Source organism: Neophocaena asiaeorientalis, unplaced genomic scaffold, assembly GCF_003031525.2.
Source record: "Neophocaena asiaeorientalis asiaeorientalis breed wild unplaced genomic scaffold, Neophocaena_asiaeorientalis_V1.1 scaffold1445, whole genome shotgun sequence".
NCBI lineage: Eukaryota > Metazoa > Chordata > Mammalia > Artiodactyla > Phocoenidae > Neophocaena > Neophocaena asiaeorientalis.
In genome coordinates this window covers 19,600-43,732 of record NW_020173222.1, presented here as the reverse complement: position 1 = coordinate 43,732, position 24,133 = coordinate 19,600, and the positions used below count along the sequence as shown (strand labels likewise).

The 24,133-nt window shown below is 36.0% G+C and overlaps 1 protein-coding gene across 1 annotated transcript; it reads left to right on the top strand.

Moving 5' to 3' along the window:
* Nucleotides 1–491: 491 nt before the first annotated feature.
* On the top strand, nt 492–21,778 carry LOC112399838 (uncharacterized; the record flags this gene model as incomplete). The annotated part of the gene is given in 10 exon segments (XM_024745229.1): nt 492–529; nt 2,422–2,565; nt 3,199–3,382; nt 3,483–3,579; nt 8,410–8,626; nt 8,926–8,933; nt 8,936–9,166; nt 16,715–16,935; nt 20,252–20,374; nt 21,647–21,778. Coding segments are annotated over 10 exon segments (1,395 nt in total), but the record flags the coding sequence as incomplete, so codon positions are not given.
* Between the last annotated feature and the right edge of the window lie 2,355 nt (nt 21,779–24,133).

Genomic DNA, 24,133 nt, shown 5'->3' with positions numbered 1-24,133 from the left:
AAATCAATAGAATTAGAAATGAGAAAGGAGAAGTAACAAGTAGAGAAGAATAATAGAAATAATCAATTTTGGAAATGTATACAGTCCTCAGAGTAGTCATGTTCATTAATTATGGCTGAGAGCCTGAATTTATCTAAGATTAAGAATTTTAAACTGTGATAAACAAGTTGTTCTCGTCTTAGTTGGTTCATTGTCATTATCTTCATCCCTATGCTACATCTTTGTTCAGTCCCCTGAAAGTCACATTTTCAATAACCTTTACCAAAGTGAACTAAAACCTCCCCAATTATAAGGACTATGAGTGATAGTAAGCCTCAATTTAAAAATTACCCCATTTTCAAAGAAATTACTACCATGTCAATGCTTAGTGAGAATAAACCCAGTCAACCTGACATCTTTATTTGGGCCATTAGCTCAGGAATGGTTTGTATACATTTGAGGATGAACTGGGTTTCTTTTCTGCCTGCTTGTTTAACTGTCTAAACTTGACCATGTCCCTGGGCTTTCTCTACGTGTCTCTTTACCTTTGGTGAGTCTTCAAGTTCACTTACTTTTATAGTCATTTTCTTAAAATACCATTTGATTTTTTAGTCCATAATTGTTTTATTATCCACAATTGGAAAATTCTGGGTTTTTATGTAGCCTATTTTATGATTTTATTTTACAGATTCCATCCACAGCAGTCTTTATCTCTCTTTTTTTACTTGACAAGTACCATAAAACACACACGCATAAAAATTATGCAGACTCCATTTTAAATAATTATACAGTATAAAAAAAGGAAAACTCATCCCACCCTGCAGAGGTAGCTGCTGGAAATAATTTTTAAATGTATCATTTTCAATTATTCCTTATGCTTATACAAATATATCTATATAGAGATATAATGTTTTAATTTAACATTAACATTTTGTTCCTGTCTAAGTATTAATCAGATGATCTCAAAATGCCAGGATTTTTTTGAAGAAGGCTAACGTAAGCATCCCATGGCCATAATTATTTTTCTCAATTTACTCTTTTCCATGCTAATAGAAATACAAAATTTAGTCCAGTTATTTTCTGGTTAGCAAGTAGTAATGAACATTTAAGTAATGAAATTTTATAGTGTATTAAGTTGTTGTAATTATAATTGCTGTTTTATTTTTTAATGCTTTTTACCTTTTCAATTTTTGAGAAGAAAATAAGGTAAGAATTTTTGTCTAGTTTTATTTAATGCAGTATATGTCTTGTGTTCAGAATAGTGTGTTATATTAGGCATTCAGTAAAAATTTTTCAAATAAATGAGGAAAAATGCTTTATTTACATAGTAAATTTTGTTGTCTGTACTTTGCACATTTTAAAAAAAATCATCTACTCAAAGTTGCAGAGGTATTTCTTAAAGTTTATTCTTTAAGGAGCTGATAAGCATTTAGATATGTTAGTAACCAGCTCTGTGTCACTTTAGGCACCTCCTGTACTACTTCTTTTTAAGTCCCTCCTTTTCTCTTTGTTACAGAGAGAGGGACGTCAGATATAGGAATTATTTCTAGCTTCTAAAGGTGGTTAAGGATCCCAGAGCCTGAAGGGAGATTTAAATATATCAACAACTATCTGAGTAACAAAGCATTTGTTTCTCTCTTATTGCCTCACTCTTTTAAAGTCTTTAACTCAGTTCAAGATGTATTACTGTTACCACTGAGGAATTATCAAAAACAGGAAGAAATATTAGATATTAGATTAAATTTCATTTGACTGTATATGACTACTAGGTTTATACTTAGGAGTTAATTATTAAGGGTGAGAATCTCAATGATTAATAAAATTTGCTGAAGACTGAGGTAGCCTAAGGCCAAAAGATGTGAATGATTGTACTTTTTGTTTTTATGGAAAATATGTGGTAGGTGAAAGGAAGTGCATGCACCAGTTGAGTGAATGTGAGATGTAGAGTAGTTTGCAGTTCTTCTTTGGGTTCTTTTTCTCTGTATAGATTTATTGCTGATGGTTATTTCATAAGCTCTGAGATATTAAGAAAGCATGATTTAACAAAAGGATTCATTATTCTATATATTCTTTTATGATTTTGATCACAGTGATCTAAAAGTAATTAACTATTAGGAAACACTAATCAGTTTCAGCTATAGTTCCATCTGTAATCTAGAACTGCTCAAATTGCCTACTTGACTAATACTCCAAGAGTGGGTTTAGGGTAGGTCCTACTTCTTCCCAATGACCTTAGGGATTTCCTGTGATTAGGTTAAGAAGAAAATTAGATATCATTCTATTTCTACATGTAATAATGTCTTGGTATATAAAAGGACTAGAATCTGTCCTGTTCACCATTCTGTGCCCAACTCCTGGCATAGGAGGCACTCAGTAAATACTGATTGAATAAATGCGTATATATATACACCTAAATATTAACATGTCTTGCTCATATTGTAGGACGATTTTCACAAAGATTCCAAGATATAACTATGTGGATCCTGATTTTGCGTATACTAAATTTGAAAAAAAAGCACATGAAAAGCATTATGCAGGATACATTAAATATTTAAGAAATGTGCGCCTGCAGAAAGAAGAACAGAGGTAAAGTTCACTTCCTCAAACAGTATAAAACAGAGCATGGTGCCTGTAGAGCCAGAATTTTTTTCTTTACTCTTTAGGTTCTTTTTAGTGATTTAAATGACATTTCATGTATGAAAATAGCAAAACATTGAACTACTTTAACTGCATTTATTTCCTTTTTTACTTCTGATTTGGGAATGTCTTGGGTGGGCTTCCCCAGAAGCAGATTCTGAGACAGGAATTCCAGCACATGTGATTTTTGGAGAATGTTCTTTTGGGAGAAACCTGCACAATATGAGGAAAGCAGGAGAGGGCAGAAGAGAGAACTCAGAAATAATGTGTTTCAAATAAAGTTTACTCTCAGCCTGATACCTAGGGTCTTTTGAGCATAAATTATACCATATTGTTGTTCCTGCCTTGAGTCATTGACTGTGAGCTGTCCTTGGGTATGATAGGGTGGGCGTAGCTTCCTTGAGTAGGTGTTTGAGAATGGGGTCCCTTAACAGAAGGCAATTTTATGGAGATTAGTGCTTCCGTCTGCTTCAGTGGATCTGAGTGGGTCAGTAACAGCATGTACTGTGGGGAATATTTGGATTTACTGATGTATTTTCTAAAAGACCTAGCCTCAGTTAATTATTATTATGATTTCACTAGGAAACACATGTACTCATATAATGATACAGACATAGGATTACAGCCAGCATCGGGTCTAAAGTCACCCACATTCTCAGAAGCGGAAATAGAAGAGTTATCTTCAGCACAGCATTGGATCAAGTGTAACCAATTGCTAAGTACCAGAAATATAGCATCCACGGAGACAAAGTCTTTGAAAAGAAAGGCATGTGCAGTGTTTTACATTTTATTATACCATGAGAATTCTTAAAATACCTTTTGCTAATATTGAACAATTAATTTTGGAATAATGTGATTTCTCACAGGTGCTCAAAGGACTTAAATCAGACCCATCCTCACCCCATGAAAAACATGATTGCAGCTTAATCTTGACACCAAAGCAAATTCATCAAGTAATTGTTGGTAAGAATCTATAAAAACCTACTGAACAATTTTTTAACAGATTTATTGAAGTATAATTTATATTACATAAAATTCACCAGGTCAAAGCATGAAAATCAATGAATTTCAGTGAATTTACAGGTTTATGCAACTGTCATCGCAATTCAGTTTTACAGTGCTGCCATCACCCTCATGTCTATATGCAAGTTACTTCCAATTCCCAGCCCTAGCCCCAGGCAACCATTATTTAGCTTTCTATCTCTATAGATTTGCCTATTCTGAACATTTCATGTAAAAGAAATCATAATATGTGGTTTCCCTTATATTGTTTCTTTAGCTTAGCATAATGTTGGTAAGGTTCATCCTTGTGGTAGTAGGTATAAATATTTTGTTCCTTTTTGTATCTAAATAGTATCTCATTTTATTAGGAATACCACATTTTGTTTATCCATTTACCAGTTGATGGACATTGAGCCATTTCCAGTTTGAGGCTATTGTGAATATTGCTGCTATAAACACTTACATATAATTCGTCGAGTGAACATATGTTTTTATTTCTTTTGGTTAGATTCCTAGGAGTAGAATTGCTGAGTCATACGGTAAGTTTGTGTCTAACTTTTAAAGAAATTGCCAAAAATTTTCCACAGTGACTGCACCAAGTTACAGTCCCTCCAACAGTGTATGAGGGTTACAGTTTCTCCACATTTTCACCAGCAATTATTATTTTCTGTCTTTTTGATTACAGCCATCCTAGCGGGTGCAAAATGTTCTCTCATTGTGATTTTGATTTGCATTTCCTTTTTGACTAAGGTGTTGAATATATTTTCATGCATTTACTTAGAGGTACAACTATTTAAATTGTATATCTTGGAGAAATGTCTTTGCCCAATTTTTAATTTGAATATTTACCTTCTCATTATAGAGTTGTAGGAATTGTTTATGTATTCTGAGTACAAGTTTTTTGTCAGATATATGATTTCCAAATATTTTCCCTAAGTCTGTGGCTTTTTTTTCTTTTCATATTCTTAATAATGTTGTTTAAAGCACAGAATTTTTTAATTTAAATGAAATTGAATTTACTAAATTTTTTACTTTTATAGATCATGCTTTTGATATCATGCCCAACAATCTTTAGCTAGCTCAAGGTCACAAATATTTTCTCCTATTTTCTTTTAAACAGTTTATATTTTTAGATCTTATGTTTAGGACTACAGTTTTTTTTCTTTTTTTTTTTTTTTTGTGGTACGCGGACCTCTCACTGTTGTGGCCTCTCCCGTTGCAGAGCTCAGGCTCCGGACCTGTAGGCTCAGCGGCCATGGCTCACGGGCACAGCCGCTCCGCAGCATGTGGGATCCTCCCGGACCGGGGCACGAACCCGTGTCCCCTGCATTGGCAGGCGGACTCTCAACCACTGAGCCACCAGGGAAGCCCCTACAATTCCTTTTTATGTTTTAAAAATTTTTGTTTATGGTATGAGTTGAGTCTAAATTCATATTATAATATATGGATATTCAATGGTCCTAGCACCATTTGTTGAAAATACTATCATTTCTCACTGAATTGCCTTGACACCTTTGTAGAAAATCAAATGACCAAATGTGTCAGGGTTTGTTTCTGGATTCTTAATTCTGTTCCATTGATATGTATTTCTATCCCAATGACAATTCTATACCATCGATAAGTAGCTTTATGGTAAGTTTTGAAATCAGTAAGTGCAAGTCCTCCAAATTTGCTCTTCTTCTTCAGGATTGCTTTGGTTATTCTAGGTATAAATAGGATCTTATTAGACCCACTTTGTCTGTCTTGTTCTTGTATCTCTGTCTTAATATTTCTGGCTCACCTCTGTATTGCTTGCCTCAACCAGTACTGAAACCTCATAATTCATGGGACATTGAGGCAGAGTACTCAGGAAGTTCTTGCCTCAGTAGTGGAGAATATTTATTACTATTTAGAGCACGGCTCTGGACCCGGGTAACATTCATAAAAGAAAGATCTGGAGGGACCAGTCTGTTTTGAGGTAACTTCCTTCCAGAGCAGAGCTCAAGAATATTATAGGAATATGAAAAAATATCCAGTACCTAATGAGGTAAAATTTACTATATTGACATCCAAACAAAGATTACAATACATAAGAAGCAGGAAAATACAACCCATAATAAAGAGAATTATTAATCAGTTAAATCTGATTAATACTGATACATAGGTTAGAATTATCAGACAATGACACTAAAACAGTTATTGTACCTGTATTCCATTTATTCAAAAAGTTATGCAGAGCAATTATACTCCAATAAAGATGTAAAAAAAAAAAGTTATGCAGAGTCATAGAAGATATGCAAAAACGATCCATATAATCTACAGATTCACCACAGTTCCAACCAAAATTCTATCAGGATCTTTTGTAGAAATTGACAGGCTCATTTTAAAATTCATGTGGAAATGCAGTGTAATTAGAATAGTCAAAACAGTTTTGAAAAAGGAAAACATGTTGGAGATAAAACACTGCTTAATTTCAAGATTTATTTTAAAGCTATAGTAAACCAAACTGTATGTTATTGGCATAAATATAGAACAATGAAACATAAGTAAGGTTCAGAAATAGACCTATATATATTGGACAAATGAATTTTGACTAAGGTAAAAGGCAATGAGGTTCAAAAAGGTGCAGAAAGCATAGTCTTTTCAATAAGTAATGCTACAGACCTACTAGAGAATGGACTTGAGGATATGGGGAGGGGGAAGGGCAAGCTGTGACAAAGTGAGAGAGTGGCATGGACATATATACACTACTAAATGTAAACTAGATAGCTAGTGGGAAGCAGCCGCATAGCACAGGGAGATCAGGTAGGTGGTGTGTGTGACCACCTAGAGAGGTGGGATAGGAAGGGTGGGAGGGAGGGAGATGCAAGAGGGAAGAGATATGGGAACATATGTATATGTATAACTGATTCACTTTGTTATAAAGCAGAAACTAACACACCATTGTAATGCAATTATACTCCAATAAAGACGTTAAAAACAAAAACAAAAAACGAATGTGACCATATACAAAAATTAACTCAATATGGATCAAAGATCTAAACTTAAGAGCTAAAACTATAAAACTCTTGGAAGAAAACAGGTGAAATTTTTCATGGCATTGGGTTTGGCAATGATTTCTTGGATATGACACCAAAAGCATAGGCAACAAAGGAAAAAATAAACCAGATTTCATCAAAATGAAAAACTTTTTTGTGCATCAAAGAACACAATCAATAGAGTGAAAAGACAACCTTCGTAATGTGAAAAAATATTTGCAAATAATATATTTGATAAGTGATTAATATCCAGGATGTATAAAGAACTCCTACAACTCAACAAGAAACACAATTAAAAATGCACAAGACTTGAATAGACATTTCTATTCTTTATAGAAGACATAAAAATGCTCTGTAAGCACATGAAAAGATGCTCAATATCATTAGTCATTAGTGAACTGCAAATCAAAACCACAATGAGATACCACGTCACATGTGTTAGTATGGCTGTGATTAAAAAAAAAAAAAGTAGTGCTAGTTACATCATGTGCCAAAACTAAATCAAAATAGATCATAAGCCATGTGCTTCCTTCCTTATAGAAGATATAATGACAAATAAGCACATGGAAAGATGCACAACATTGTTCATTGTAAGGGAAACACAAAATAACACCACAATGAGATACTGCTATAAATCTATTAGAATGGCTGAAAAACTTACCATTTCAATTATTGCTGAAGATGTGAGGAAACTGGGACTCTTGTACACTGCTAGTGGGAATATGAAGTTATACAACCACTTTAAAGCAGTTTGGCAGTTTCTTAAACATTTAAACACACATGTACCATATTACCCATCCATTATACTCCTAGATATTTATCCAAAAGAAATGAGGGCATATTTTCAAACAAATACTTGTTCGCAAATGTTTTAGCATCCTTAATTTTAACAGGCCATACCTGGGAAGAATCGAAGTGTTAACAGGTGATACATAAACATTCACCTATAATAGACTACTACTTAGTAATATAAAGGAATGGACTGTTGACACACGAAACATCTTAAATGGATCTCTAGAGAGTTTGCTGAGTGAAAGAAATCAGAGAAAAACCATACATGCTATATTATTCCACTCATATTAAAGTCTAGAAAAAGCAAACTGATCTATAATGACATAAAGCAGATGAGTGGTTGTCTGGAAAGGGGGAATACAGAGGATGGTGGTAAGGAGAAACTATAAAGGGGCCAAGTATATTTTTTGGAGTGATGGATGTTCACTCTCTTCATTGTGGTGATCGTTTCAGGTATTTCACCTGTATTCAGGTGTATACGTATGTCAATGCTTATGAAATTCTGTACTTTAAACATGTACAGTTTGCTGTATACCAGTTAAAATTAAATTAAGCTGTTAAAAAAGCAGGATAAGACATAATTAAGATTGTTATGATGTAAAAACTTCTGGCATTTAAAGGGGAAAATTTAAACAGTGAGTCATGGGAAGTTACCAATTTCTGTAAGTTCTGGATAAGTGAACATAAATGCATTTATGGGAGTGGGGAGGGTGTAGGAGTATGCAAATTCATGTACTGAGTTATAATTAGTGCTAATAATTTTGTCATGAAATTTTCCATATAATCACAATATGTATTGAATTTTGGCCAATCACCTCAAATTATGGACATTTAGATAAAAAGCTCTGTTAATAATTTCTGATATATAGTAACTATTTTAAGTACTATTTTTAACAAATTAATCGATCAGCATATAGTATGAAAACTTAAGTCAATGAACACATTTGTCAACATTAAGCTTAGTAACTGTTCATTTTTTTAGGGCTCTCTGTCCTTAACTTTGGTGATGTTTGTGTGAACTCAACAAATACTCGTCTACTACATGTTATTAATATGCTACCTATTCATATTTTGATCCAGTTAGATGTCAATTTGCAAGAACTTCGGAAAACCAACCAATTTTCATATGTGATTCCACCTACAGCTAGTACTTCTGTTTCAGTGATATTTGAATCTCCCACCATTGGAAAATTTTGGAAGTAAGATTTATTTTCAAATTTCTGTTTGCTAGAATCAAAATGTCGTTTTGTATATTTACCCCAATTATTGTAGTATATATTATGTTTGGTCCCCAAACATAGAAACTATATGTGCAGCAATTTGTAGATTTGTAGATTCATATTTCAATGGTAGTCTAATTACCTTTCATAATTATTTTGATATTGTTTACTAAGAATTGTTGATGTCAATCAATAATATATACATTTTACATGTAACTGAATTCTACCATTCAGTTAAGAGGTGTTAGTTAAATTTGGATGCCTTTGCTGTGTTACAGGTCTTTCACCTGTCAGTGAACAATATGCCTGGTGGGCACATCCTAGTGATGGCAGTTGTCTTGCCAGTAAAACTTGAGCTATCTGCTAATGAGCTAGTACTGAGACCACAAGGCTTCTTGGTGAAAACATGTTTTAGGGGGATGGTTAGGTTGTATAATCATCAGAATTATTTTGTCAAATTTGAATGGCAACTGATAAATACAGGAAAAGGGATGGCATTTTTCATTCGTCCAGCTAAAGGTAGTAGTTTATTCTGTTGTTTGATTTAGACATTCATTTATTCATGTATTCAGGCATTAATCATATCTGGAGTGTGTACTGTATAACTGTGATAAGAACGTAGAAGTAAATCACAAATGGTCTTGGGACAATGGGACATTCCTTCCCTCCTTCCTTCCCTATGTCCTTCCCTTCCTCTCCCCCTCCCTCCCTCTTTATCTCTAATTTAGAGATAGTCTTCATTTGCGATCTAAGTAGACTATACTTCAGGTCACAGAGGAGTCCTGGTTCATTGAATTCTTGCCTTAGGTGCTTTTCCTGTGACTATCAGTCATTTCCAAATCGTGACTTCTATATAACTCTACCAGTGTTGGTACCAGGGAGTGTTATAAACAAGCTCGAGTATTAATTTAAGTTCACTTAATTTTAGTGCAGATATAGGTGGAGATGTTGACAAATTTAACAAGTGGAAGTGGAGGACTGTCCCCTTATTATGCCTGGAGATCATTGATATAACCATATTTAATCGTTTTATTAATCTGGATAGATTTAGCACAATCCCAGATTATAATTTATTAAGCATTTGAGGTATACTTCTATCAATATTTAGCAGATTCATTTGACCAAGCTCTTTTTTGTTGTTATTAATACTGAAAATACTGGGTCCCGCCCCAAACTAGAAAGAAGTGGAGTAAATGATCAGAGAAGAAAAAGAAAATATTTCTGCAGATTTCAGAGATTCTAGATAAACCTTCTCCAGTTTTCTTGAACAGGAGGTATCAGTTGTAGTTACATTATCTGCATTCCAGCTATAGGTTCTGATCAAGCACGTGATATGACACTAAGGGTGTCAGAAAAGCACAGTGCACAGGTACTTTTCCTTGTATTTCTGCATCCTAGCCAGTGTTGAGTGGCTGGGCTTCCCCCTTGTGGCTGCCATGGAAATGCCATGAAAATGCTTCATTTGTCAAAAGTGGAATTACAATGTTATAAACTTCTCATGGTTTTCAGTACTCTATTTTTTACAGGGAGATTTTAGTATTTACTTTTCTTTTCTTTGGGTTGCTCATAACACCTCTTACATTTTTTTAAATCAAAGCAAAAAACACAAAGACATTTAATTCCGAATACAGTGTTAATATGAATGCCATTAGTACTTTAAGTACTTTTTTTTTTTTGCGGTATGCGGGCCTCTCACTGTTGTGGCCTCTCCCGTTGTGGAGCACAGGCTCCAGACGCGCAGGCTCAGCGGCCGTGGCTCACGGGCCCAGCTGCTCCGCGGCACGTGGGATCCCCCTGAACCGGGGCATGAACCTGTGACCCCTGCATTGGCAGGCGGACTCTCAACCACTGCGCCACCAGGGAAGCCCATCCTTTAAATACTTTTAATTTTTTTAGAACACAAATGATACAATACTTGAATCTATTTGATATAGCATGGAGGAAAGTATGCATAATTTATATTATATACCTAGATTTCTCTAATGTCATTTTCCTTCTGCTGCTCAGAATATTCATATAATAATTACTCACTTTTGTTTTTGCCTCTTTGTAAAAATCTTTTTCTTTTAACATCTTTTTTGGAGTATAATTGCTTTACAATGGTGTGTTAGTTTCTGCTTTATAACAAAGTGAATCAGCTATACATATACATATATCCCCACATCGCCTCCCTCTTGCGTCTCCCTCCCACCCTCACTATCGCACCCCTCTAGGTGGTCACAAAGTATGGAGCTGATCTCCCTGTGCTATGTGGCTGCTTCCCACTAGCTATCTATTTTACATTTGGTAGTGTATATATATGTCAATGCTCTCTCACTTCGTCCCAGCTTACCCTTCCCCCTCCCCAAGCCCTGAAGTCCATTCTCTACGTCTGCGTCTTTATTTCTGTCCTCCCCTTAGGTTCTTCAGAACCATTTTTATTTTATTTTTCATAGATTCCATATATATGTGTTAGCTTATGGTATTTGTTTTACTCTTTGGGACTCACTTCACTCTGTATGACAAACGCTAGGTCCATCCACCTCACTAGAAATAACTCAATTTCATTTCTTTTTATGGCTGAGTAATATTCCATTAAATATATGTACCACATCTTCTTTATCCATTCATCTGTCAGTGGACCCTTAGGTTGCTTCCATGTCCTGGCTATTGTAAATAGAGCTGCATTAGGTATATTTTGATTTCCTCTTTGATTTCTTCAGTAATCTCTTGGTTATTTAGTAGTGTATTGTTTAGCCTCCATGTGTTTGTATTTGTTACAGGTTTTTTTCCTGTAATAGATATTTAGTCTCATAGCATTGTGGTCCGAAAAGATACTTGATTCGGTTTCAGTTTTCTTAAATTTACCAGGGCTTGATTTGTGACCCAATATATGATCTATCCTGGAGAATGCTCCATGAGCATTTGAGAAGAACTTGTATTATGTTGTTTTTGAATGGAATGTCCTATTAATATCAATTAAGTCCATCTTGTTTAATGTATCATTTAAAGCTTGTTTTGCATGGAGTATCTTTTTCCATCCCCTAACTTTCAGTCTGTATGTGTCCCTAGGTCTGAAGTGGGTCTTTTTTAGACAGTGTATATACGGGTCTTGTTTTTATATGCATTCAGCCAGTCTGTGTCTTTTGGTTGGAGCATTTAATACATTTACATTTAAGGTATTTATCAATATGTATATTCCTGTTACCATTTTCTTAATTATTTTGTGTTTGTTATTTTTGATCTTTTCCTGTCTTGTGTTTCCTGCCTAGAGAAGTTCCTTTAGCATTTGTTGTAAAGCTGGTTTGGTGGTGCTGATTCTCTGAGACTGTCCTCAGTTCTTTTCATTCTTTTTTCTTTATTCTGCTCTGCAGTAGTTATTTCCACTATTTTATCTTCCAGGTCACTTAACTGTTCTGTCTCAGTTATTCTGCTATTGATTCCTTCTAGAGAATTTTAAATTTTGTTTATTATGTTGTTCATCATTGTTGTTTGCTCTTTAGTTCTTCTAGGTCCTTGTTAAGCGTTTCTTGTATTTTCTCCATTCTATTTCCAAGATTGTGGATCATCTTTACTATCATTACTGTAAATTCTTTTTCAGGTAGACTGCCTATTTTCTCTTCATTTGTTTAGTCTGTTGGGTTTTTACCTTGCTCCTTCATCTGCTGTGTGTTTCTCTGTCTCCTCATTTTGCTTAACTTACTGTGTTTGGGGTCTCCTTTTCACGGGCTGCAGGTTCTTTGTTCCCTTTGTTTTTGGTGTTTGCCCCCAGTGGCTAAGGTTGGGTCAGTAGGTTGTGTAGGCGTACTGCTGGAGGGCACTACGTTCTGGTGGATGAGGCTGGATCTTGTCTTTGTGGTGGGCAGGACCACATCTGGTGGTGTGTTTTGGGGTATCTCTGACCTTATTATGACTTTAAGCAGCTTCTCTGGTATTGGGTGTGGTTTTGTTCTGTCTTGCTAGTTGTTTGGCATAGGGTGTCCAGTACTGTAGCTTGCTGTTTGTTGAGTGGAGCTGGGTCTTAGCCTTGAGATGGAGATCTCTGGGAGAGCTTTAGCCATTTGATATTTTGTGGAGCTGGGAGGTCTTTGGTGAACCAGTGTCCTGAACTTGGCTCTCCCTCCTCAGAGGCACAGGCCTGACACCCGGCCGGAACACCAAGACCCTGTCAGCCACACAGCTCAGAAGAAAAGGGAGGAGAAAAAAAGAAAGAAAGAAAGAAGGAATAAAATAAAATAAAGTTATTAAAATAAAAGAAAATATTTTAAAAAATTAAAAAGTCAGGGCTTCCCTGGTGGCGCAGTGGTTGAGAGTCCGCCTGCCGATGCAGGGGATACGGGTTTGTGCCCCGGTCCAGGAAGATCCCACATGCCGTGGAGTGACTAGGCCCATGAGCCATGGACGCTGAGCCTGCGTGTCTGGAGCCTGTTGCTCTGCAACAGGAGAGGCCACAACAGTGAGAGGCCCGCGTACCGCAAAAAAAAAAAAAAATTAAAAAGTCATTAAAGGAAGAAGAAAGAGGAGAGCAACCAAACCAATAAAAAAATCCACCAATGATAACAAGCTCTAAAAACTATAGTAAGGAAAAAAACAACAAAACACAGACAGACAGCCCCTTAGGACAAATGGTGAAAGCAAAGCTATACAGACAAAATTGCACAACTAAGCATATGTATACATACTCCCAAAAAGAGAAAACGGAAAAATATATATATAATTTTCGGGAGGTCTGAGGTCTTTTTCCAGCATTCAGTAGGTGTTCTGTAGGAGTTGTTCCACATGTAGATGTATTTCTGATGTATTTGTGGGGAGGAAGGTGATCTCCATGTCTTACTCCTCCACCATCTTGAAGGTCTCCTGTATAAATCTTTTTATTGAGTTATTTTTCTTACATCCCTTTTGTTATATCGTGTTGGAAAAGAAGAAGTTTTCTTCTACCCTTAGGTTCTTCTAGTTGGTATAAGAATTAAACTGACATGGGACAGATTAACAGGAGAAAATCACACAAAAGTTTAATAACATGTATCCGTGAGACAGACCCAGGAAAACCCCATTACTTGCCAGAGTGGCCAAATCCTCACCTTAAATGTCATCTTCAGCTAAAGACAAAAGAGGATGTTGGGGGTAGTGGATTGGGGCTTCAAAGGTGAGAAAGGGAATTCACATGCAGATGGAAAAGCAAATGTTTGGTAAACAGATGTTTCCTGGGTCATGGTACACAGAGTAGACTTGATCTCTTCGCCCAGCTGAGTCTCCCCTATGATAGCCAGCCCATATTCTTTGCATGTATCTCTGGTGATAGCTCTATTCTGGGAACTAGCCCTTTATCTAAATTCTTTTAGGCAGTTAAGGAAGAGGTAACAAGAAAAAACTTCCTGAGTCTTCTTCTGTTTCTTAAAAATAATCAGCTTAGGGCTTCCCTGGTGGCGCAGTTGTTGAGAGTCCGCCTGCCGATGCAGGGGACATGGGTTTGTGCCCCAGTCCGGGAAGATCCCATATGCCGCGGAGCAGCTGGGCCCGTGAGCCATGGCTGTTGAGCCTGCACGTCTGGAGCCTGTTGCTCCGCAGCGGGAGAGGCTACAACAGTGAGAGGCCTGTGTACCGCAATAAAAAAAAATAATAATAATAATCAGCTTAAATTAATCCTCATGGCAAAGAGACACATTTTGGGGTAGCAAATTTTTTTGCCCCTAGAATTGGTTTTACATCCTACATAATGCATTTAATCATATCCCTGTCTATTTTTTTGTAAACTAAAATGAAGAGTTATAATTTAAATTTTATGTTGTGATTGTCCTTTTTTCCTGAGGCATGATACATTTTGGATTTGTATTTGGATAGTGGATATTATAAGGGGAGAATGGAAGAGTGGATTGATGTTTTCTAAGATAGAATTGGTTTCTCATATGACTTTTTCATTAGATATTGTTTATGTTTCTGCTTGTTTTCTTATGTGTTCATCCTTGTTGTCTTTAACCATACTGAACTCTTGAGTCCACTCAGTCCTCAGCCTTGTCTTCAGTCAGTTCACTCTCATTGTCTTTCTCAATTCTGTCACTCCTTGGCCGTTTGTAGTACCTTCCCTGCCAATCCCAGCCGTGCTCAATTCAGCCATCCAACTTATTTCTCCTGTCCCACAATATACATAATATTCCTGGAGAAAAATATATAGCCATGCTGGTTGAAGGGAAAGTATTGACCTCAAGCTAACCCTCTCAACATGGATCTATAATCCTTGTGCTGCTCTCAACTCTTCTCTGAAAGCTTAGGTGTCTTTATAAATAGCATTGACTCTTCTTTGTCAGAGTTACTTCCCATCACAGTCTTCTCTACACATCACTCACTTCTAGTACCATCACTTGACTTCTACATTTCCTGCAGACTTTGTCCTCCTGCAGAGTTCCTGATCATTCTTCAGTCACAACTCAAATGCCATCTCCTTATGATGAAGTTTCCTCCACTTTCTTGGGCTAATTTAGAACTTCCCACCCAACCTCTTTTCCACTCCCATTGTGTATTTGTTACATCACCTACAGTTATTTGTTTATGTCCATCTCCTGTTGTGGTAGATGTTACTAAGCCCATATCTGATATCCATTCCCCTTCCTTATGGGACCCTCAGTTTGTTTGGGGAAGCAATGTTCTTATTTACGTATCTCTTTTCCCCAGCCTTTCTTGCCAATGAGATATGGACAGAAATTTCTTTTAGCTTCATCCCCCTTCTATATGCCAGGTACTGTTTGAAGTACTTCTGCTTATATTAGCTTATTTATTCCCTTTATCAATTCTCTAAGAAACAGTTGTTATCCCCACTTTATGTATGAGGAATCTGTGTTACATAGGTTTAGTAAATCGTCCAAAGTCTCAGCTAGTAAGTGTCAGAGCTGAAATTTGAACCAGGGAGTCTGACCGGAGAATTTGTGCTGTTTTTAACGACTGTGCTTTGATATCTTTCCACACTGAGGAAGGGCACATGATAAGGAATGGCAGTGTGGGAAGCTAGGAGCATTGCTCCTTCAAGGCATTGTCAACCTGTTAAAGCAACCCTGGAATACCTGCCCATGGACTTCTGATTGCATAAGATAAATAAACTCATATCTACCTAACCCACTGTAACAGGGCTTATTGTTACTTATAGACAAATATAATTCTGATGGATCCCAACTAGACTGTTAGCTCTTCCACGAGTAGTTTCTCTTCTTTTTATAAATTATTGTGCCAACTATAGTATTGGCATTCAAGAGTATTAATAATAATATCTGACACTGGGTGCTTTCTGGGCATTACACACTATGTTAATCCCTTTATGTGTGTTGTTATCTCCCTATGTGGCCACTGCAAAACTAGGAGGTAGGCACTATACCTTTTTCAAGGTTGAGAAAACTACTGTTGCATGTGAGTCAGCCTGACTCAAGGCAAAGTTTGTTGTGATGGTCACGCATCTCTCTGTTCAGTATCCTGTGCCTTTGAATCTCAGATGATCCCCTCTTCCTGAGGGAAGAGCTTCTAAGTCATTCTTTCCATCAAGTATTATTTTCTTAGACCAAAGGAGATGATGAATTTAAACAGGTAAAGCACCTCACAGTAAATGTGCCTTATACCCTCCTGGGTTCTAAATACATTTGAATTACAGAAACGTGCTAATTGCTAATAGCTACATCAGAAGTTATATCTCTAGGGATTTGAACATTAAAACAAACAAAAAAAAGCCTCTGGTAATGATAATTCCTTCCTCCAGAAACTGAATGAGTGTCCGGTGTGTTTCAGAGTGTTGAGAAATGTGGAGGGGACATTTGATCAGGGATCGCAGATGGTTTTCTACTGTCTAGATGTAAAGTTATCTCTAATCCTAGAGTGTTGCTTCATAGATAAATTAAAAATTTTTTGCTATATATTGGCATACTTTTTGTCAGATATTTTGATCTGCCTATTAAAGTTGGAGCATAAGGTATTCCCTGTATTTTGTTTAATTTAAATAATTTGTTATAAAATGTCATTACATGTTTATGCCATCTCTTATTTTAGATATTAAAAAATAAATATAGTTAAAATGTGGTAAATTTCTTGTTCTCTCTAAATTCTCTGTAGGCACTGTTGAGCCATACTCCCTATTGGAATGTGAAGTGACATGGCAGCTGGGATTTGATTCTCCGGAAAGGGGAGAATTTATTCTTCACATCAATGAAGGAAACATGCTGACACTGAAATGTCTTGCACATGTAATGATTTCCCTTGAATATTATTTTTATTTTGAGGGCTATAAATTGGTTGAGTATGCATATGCGTATATAGTTGCGTATATATACTATGTTAGTAAAAACTGATTTTACATGTAATACTTAGTTAACTAAAGTGTCTTAGCATCTTCTTGGAGCCACTTCTCTACCATAAATGAAGACTTTGCTAAAAAATGTGTTGTATTATCTAGAATTAACTCAGAAATCCAAGACTTTTGTGCCGACAATACTAGATTGTTATTAGAGACTATAATACCATGGGAGCCACTTGAAATTAAATTATTTCTTTAATAAGTGCCAAAGAAAACTAGAGAAAATTATATTATTGCATTTTTCGTATTTAGTTGTAATTAATAATTCAGTATGAAATGGATCATGTGATTTATATAGGAAGGAAATATAGAAAATTCTTCCATATTCCATATGGAATATACTTATAATAACAATGTAAGTAAAGTGAAGGCTGCAATATGTAATTTTAACTTTCTTTCTGTGGTAGAACCCAGAAGACCTTAACTTCATGGCTCTTAATTACCAAGGATATGCTTTACATGTGTACCAAATTCCCTTCCCAACGTTTTTAGTAATTTAACACAACCCAATGCTGTTTTACTAAATCCCATCTCTGTCTCCAGGCCATGATCATGTTCTTACATATTTTAGCTATGAAGAAGCTTATAGCCTTAAGATATAAGAGATCCATCCACTTTTATGATGGCAAGTGGCAGTCAGAAATCAATAGGGTCTTTCCTTTGCCCCAGGCTTGAAATAAGCTGCTGCTTTCACTATGTTTAAATCACTTATTAATTCCTTTTACAACTTTGTATTGAAGTATAGTATACTACAGAAAGGTGCACATATTATAAACTATGTATCACTCAATTATTTTTTATAAACTAGTAACACCCTTGTAACTCACACCCAGATCAACCTGATCAAGAAACAGAACATGACTAGCATCACAAAAGAACCCCCCTAGTCCACACTTCCAGTCACTATGTGTCCCTCCCAGGATCATCACAATCGTTACTTCTAAGGCATAGATTAATTTTGGTTTTAAACGTTATATAAATGTCATCACACCATATGTTCTCTTCTATGCCTGTCTTCTTTTGTTCATAATTAGGTTTGTGGGATGCATCTATGCTGATACATGTGGTGACAGATTATTCATTCTCACTCCTGAATAGCATTCCATTTGGTTAGACTATACAATCAGTTTTCCATCATACAGCTGATGAGGGTTTGGATTGTTTCAGATTTTTGGCTAATGTAATAGTGCTTCTGTTAACATTCTCTGTCTTTTGGTGAACATATGTATACAGTTCTTTTTATTTTTTTAATTAATTTATTTATTTGTTTGTTTATTTTTGGCTGCATTGGGTCTTCGTTGCCGCGTGTGGGCTTTCTCTAGTGGCAGCAAGCAGGGGCTACTCTTTGCTGCAGTGCGTGGGCTTCTCATTGCAGTGCCTTCCCTTGTTGCGGAGCACGGGCTCCAGGCACACAGGCTTCAGTAGCTGTGGCACGTGGGCTCAGCAGCTATGGCTTGCAGGCTCCAGATCACAGGCTCAGTAGTTGTGGCACACGGGCTTATTTGCTCCGCGGCATGTGGGATCTTCCCGGACCAGGGCTCAAACCCGTGTCCCCTGCATTGGCAGGTGGATTCTTAACCACTGCACTACTAGGGAAGCCCTGTATACAGTTCTTTAACTGTTATTTACATAACTGTGTTTGACAAGTTTACTAATATAAATTTGCTCATATACTCACCCCATGTGTATTTTTTCTAACAAATAAAAGATGAGCAATTTAGTAATGTAGACTTAGCTTTAATAATAAGTATCATTTTAAAAAAAAAAATTATTGGAGTATAGTTGATTTACAATGTTGTATTAGTTTCAGGTGTACAGCAAAGTGAATCAGTTATATGTATACATGTATCCAGTCTTTTTTTTTTAAGATTCTTTTTCCATATAGGCCATTACAGAGTATTGAGTAGAGTTCCCTGTACTATGCAGCAGGTTCTTATTAGTTATCTGTTTTATATATAGTAGTGTGTATATGTCAGTCCCAGTCTCCCAATTCATCCCTCCCCACCTTATCCCCTGATAACCATAAGGTATCACTTATTAATTATTGTGTCTCAGGTACGATGCAAAATGACGTTCTTGTATTATCTCATTTAATCCGTACAGCAACTCTATAAGGAATGTATTAATAACTCAATTGATGGGTGAGGAAATGGAGCATTAGAATGGTTAATTATCTAGTACAAGTTCACACGTGCAATAAATGCCCTATTGGAATTTATATCCAAAGTGATCTGCCTCCACAGCCTTTGCCATTACCATCTCATAAAATTTGATTTCCACTTTCCCTACACTAGGATTGGTTAAGAATTAAACTCTGAGATGTCAGTGTACTGAACTAGATTATTTTTGGCCAATTTTTCAAGCCCTTGAGTTTAAGTGAACTTACTTAAGAGTAAGTGAAGTGTTACTCTTAAGAAAGTAAAGAAGGAGGAATGTGAAACAATTAAATAAAATGTTCATTTAAGTTTTTTCATTAATTATGAAGAACTTACTTGACCATTTCATCTTTTGTTAGCTTTGTTTGAAAGTTTATTTTTCCAGTTATCCGAATCATATTCTTCAACTAATTATATGAATGTATTAAAATCTCCTAAGACAATAAGAAATAATATGTATTATTTATAGTAGGGTCTATTGTAGAGAGCACTGAATGAGGAATTAGAAATCTTGGGTTCTAGTTCACCTTGGTTATTGTTTGCTTTCCTGTAAAATGGGAGAGGTGGATAATATCAACGTTTCCAAAAAGTGTTTTATGTTGCTGTAGTTCTGTGAAGTGGTTTGTGTAGGACAGGGCGAGGGAGTCCTGTGCCTAGGTAATTCTGTGAATCACAGTGTACTACCTCCCCATTCTCAGATAAGCAAAGTGTACATTATCAGCATACTAAGCCCTATGAGAAGACTTCTAGTAGAAACATGCCTGGATAATCTCTCTTGGCATGTTATTTCCCATACTTACATGACCCTTGAACTTTTTCCTTTTGTGTAGCACATGGTAACACCTTGTATGTAGTGGGGCAGATGGTCTCTAATATCCCCTTCAGTGACTAATCTACATCATTCTCAGTCATGGATTTACTTCGTCCTTCGAGTTATCTTACTCTCTCTGCCTTCCTCAGTTTAGGAGTACATTGTAAATATTCCACTCTTTTCCTTTCTCTTAAGCACACCATAAAATCTGATAACGCTTCGTATTTTAGAAACTTCTATGAAGCTGAAAAAGTTTGAGTTATCTGGTGGGGGATAAAAAAATGTTTACTGTTATTTCAATTTCATGTTCCCTTTCTTCCTCTTATTAGCTTGGTCACACCAAGGTCATTCTTTTAGAGCCAAGGATACTCTTCAGTGATAGCCCTCAGGGTTTAACAACTTGGAGAAAAGCCATTCTTCACAATGTAGGACCAAACCATGCTTATTTCAAGGTAATGTAGAATCTGGAAATCTTACTTGGATCAGATCACATTATAATTTGAACTATTTATTGCCATGAGTTCTATGCCATGAATACTTTAGTCTTTATAGATTGACTAATGCTAATATTTAGGTATTTCATATCAGATTTATCTGAATACATTTCATCTACTTTATCCTTTTAGTTTCCCATAAAATTTGTCTCTATCTCTCCCTTCCTTCCTTAATCTCTCCCTTCCTTCTCCTCTTACCCCTCTTTTGCTTTCTTTCTGTTATTTTGTTTTATTGGGAAAAAAAGATGATTTCAAAAAAACTAACATTAAAAAAATATGCAGTGTTTATGTTACATTCAGTATTTAATTACATGCTTTTCCTTTTTTTCCTCGTTTTCACTCTGTCATCAAGACTGTTATGGTAGCAACTGGGACCTAGATCAAGACCATTCTAAAGATATTCTATTTATAGTTGTTACTCCTGATTTAAATTGTGGGGCGGGTGGTGTTTAAATTGGTAATAGAGGTTTTTTTTTTTTAACTGAGAAACATTAACATCTCCTAATAGTGACAGTAGAGGTTAGCATTTGAGATCTTTCTTTCAAGCTTGTATTTACATGTCTTCTGCCCAAACAAGCAAAGGAGGATACCCTTTTCTACTCTGTTGCTTCAGAATTAGTTCTGAAGTCTGTTTGTTCCTTCATCCCCTAAAATATGTTAACCAATTTCCCTTCAAATTATTCTGACTTAAGGCATGATAGATAAGCCTAAATTGGCCTCTGACAAACCACACCTTAACTCTTTTGGTAAGTTACTTTTTTGAAGGTCAAAATGATATCTTAGACATTAGGCTATAAAGGAAATAATAAAGAAGAGTAGGTTACTTTATCATCTTGCCTCCCCACTAACTTTGCTTTCAGTTTTTTAGGATCAGGGAAAAGACAGGCTATCAAAATAGTATCTAGAATTTTGGCATCTCTCCAACAGATACATCTCATCATTTCCTTGTAAGTTTTGCAAAGTCTTGAAAACACTTCAGATAATAAGCTTCATCGTCCTGTTTGAATTGGAAGATGCCATTGCTAAAAGTTCTGTTTGCTGGGTTAGGGGTGCAAATCCTTGTTGAAGTTCAAATTGTTTGTCTGGTGTTTGAAAATCTATTTCAAAACCATCTCATGCTGTGTGCCTGTAGGTCCTCTCTCTATGTACTGGTCTAGAAGTTTTCCTATGAAAGCTTTGGAACAATAACTTTAAAGGACAAGTGACATTTCTGCAAATTTTTGATTATAGGTTTGTGACCAGAGTCTTTTGTCTGTGATTGATGTTGTTCCATCACAAGGAATCATTCCATTGGGGGGGCTAACTGTTCTCAATACCTCCTGTACTCCTACTGTAGCAGGAAAATTTGATACAGGAGCAAAGGTATGTTTATGCATATGTGTGTTTTCTCCTTATATATGTGTCTGTGGATTTGTTTGGTTATGATATTTATAATAGTAGGTATAATTCTATAAAATGTTATATACATGTTTATTCTTAGAAAGCTTATTTTAATGATTTCTTCTAATGGGGATGGGTTTTAATATTATGACACTAAAGAGTAATTTAAAAAATTTCTGTTATTTTTCTGTTCTAAATTTCTAATTGAGTTAGCTCTAAAGAGGTGCAGTTTTTAGAAATCTAAAAAATAAACAACCTTACTTATACATCGGTTGTAAAAATGGTTAGCAGAACTTGGCAAGAGGATTTGTAGAAAATATTTTTGGTGAAAGTTGCTAATGGAAGTTTCTACTAAGTTGAAATGGATACATTTCATTGATATGAGGCATTTTTCACATGAACTTGGAATATTTGGCATCTCTAACTTGTGACAAGCCCTTACTAGTCAGAGAGCAAAGGATTGTTTTTTCCATGGTGTTAATTAGATACCTAAGGAAAAAATAATCAGTTTTGGAATGCTAATTTTAAATAGCTTTAATGACTATAGGAATTATAGGAAAATTGTATATGACGTTAATATCTGTATTTTATAGCACACATAAAATGTTTTACTATTTTATGTTCTGGGAATTATGTAAATGAAAAGGTATTACCTTGATTTTAGGGACTTCTCTAAGTGTTCATTAAACAGAATAAAACATGTAAGACCAGTCTGTAGTAAATTTACTTATTATAAACTCATGGAATGGAATGCTCTTAATCTTCAATTTGATGATCAACTGTGTACATTTACTCACATTAGAAAAGTAATATGTGCACTATCATCAGATCAAAATGAACGGCTTAAGAGATATCCTCCATTTTATCCTTCAATTTCCCATAATCATTAGTTCTTAAATAATATTTAGCTTAATATAATAAACACCAATTTGCCTGGCCCCCAAATAAACAACCTAATAATTATATCTTACTTTTATAAAGAAGTATAGGGGGCTTCCCTGGTGGTGCAGTGGTTTCGAATCCGCCTGTCAATGCAGGGGACATGGGTTCGAGCCCTGGTCTGGGAAGATCCCACAAGCCACGGAGCAACTAAGCCCGTGCGCCACAACTACTGAGCCTGCGCTCTAGATCCCACGTGCCACAACTACTGAAGCCCATGCGCCTAGAGCCCCTGCCCCACAACAAGAGAGGCCACCGTGATGAGAAGCCCGTGCACCACAAGGAAGAGTAGCCCCTGCTCGCCACAGCTAGAGAAGGCCCATGCACAGCAACGAAGACCCAGCACGGCCAAAAATAAATAAATAAAACAAATAAATTACAAAAACAAAAGTATAGATTGAAAGATGTTTATAAAGTGTATATTGTGGTATACGGTCTGATATTTGGGCAGAATTTTTGTATATTATTTTGGAAAAAATAAAAAACAGCCACTAAAATATAGGTTTTACTGAGATTAGTTTCCACTGTATTTTAGAGAACCATGCTGTTTTTACAAAGCTTACCTTTTTAACAGTATATTATGAGATTCCTTTATTCATCCATTCCATGCGTACTTACTGGGCACATATGTGTTAGGCTCTGCTGCAGTTGCTAGGAATGCAAAATTGAACAAGGTAACTAGGGTCCTTGGTCTCTAAGAATGTACAATGTGGTGGGGGATGCAAACAACTCAAAATTAAAAGATAATGTAATAAGTACTATGATGGAGAAATACAGTAGGCTGGGGGCGTACACGGGAGAGGTTTGCAACCCATGCTTAAATGGTCAGGGGCAGTTTCCTAGGGGAAGATAAATCTGAAAGACACCAGAGTTAAGAATCAGCCAGAGGAAAGGGGTAGTAGTGGGGTGAGGGAGGAGAGGAGGAAAGAGTATTCAAGGAAGACAAAATTGAATGTGTTCAGGCATATGGGAGGAGAGGGAGAGCTACAAGGCAGATATGAAAAACTTAGTTTAACATGACTTGGCTATAGATTGAATGGATCATAGTGGGGAAAGATGTATTTAGAGGCCTGTATAAATTTTAGTCATACAGGTCCTTAGCAACAACTTAGGAAGTCAAAATTTCATCTTAAGAGCTTGGAGTTTTTAAGCATGGAGAGTTTCACACTCAGATTTGCATTTTTCAGACATCACTTTGGTTATAGAGCAGTGTTAAACTGCGACCAGTGCAGAGTTATTAGTCTGCTGATGATGTCCAGGCAGGAGAAGATTGTGTTCTCAGGAGATAGGATTCTAGACAAATTCTAGTCAAATTTAGGAGATGAATATTTAGGGTTTGATGATTGAAAAGGGTCACATATAAATAAAACAGGTAAGTCAAGTGTGAGACAGGTGGTA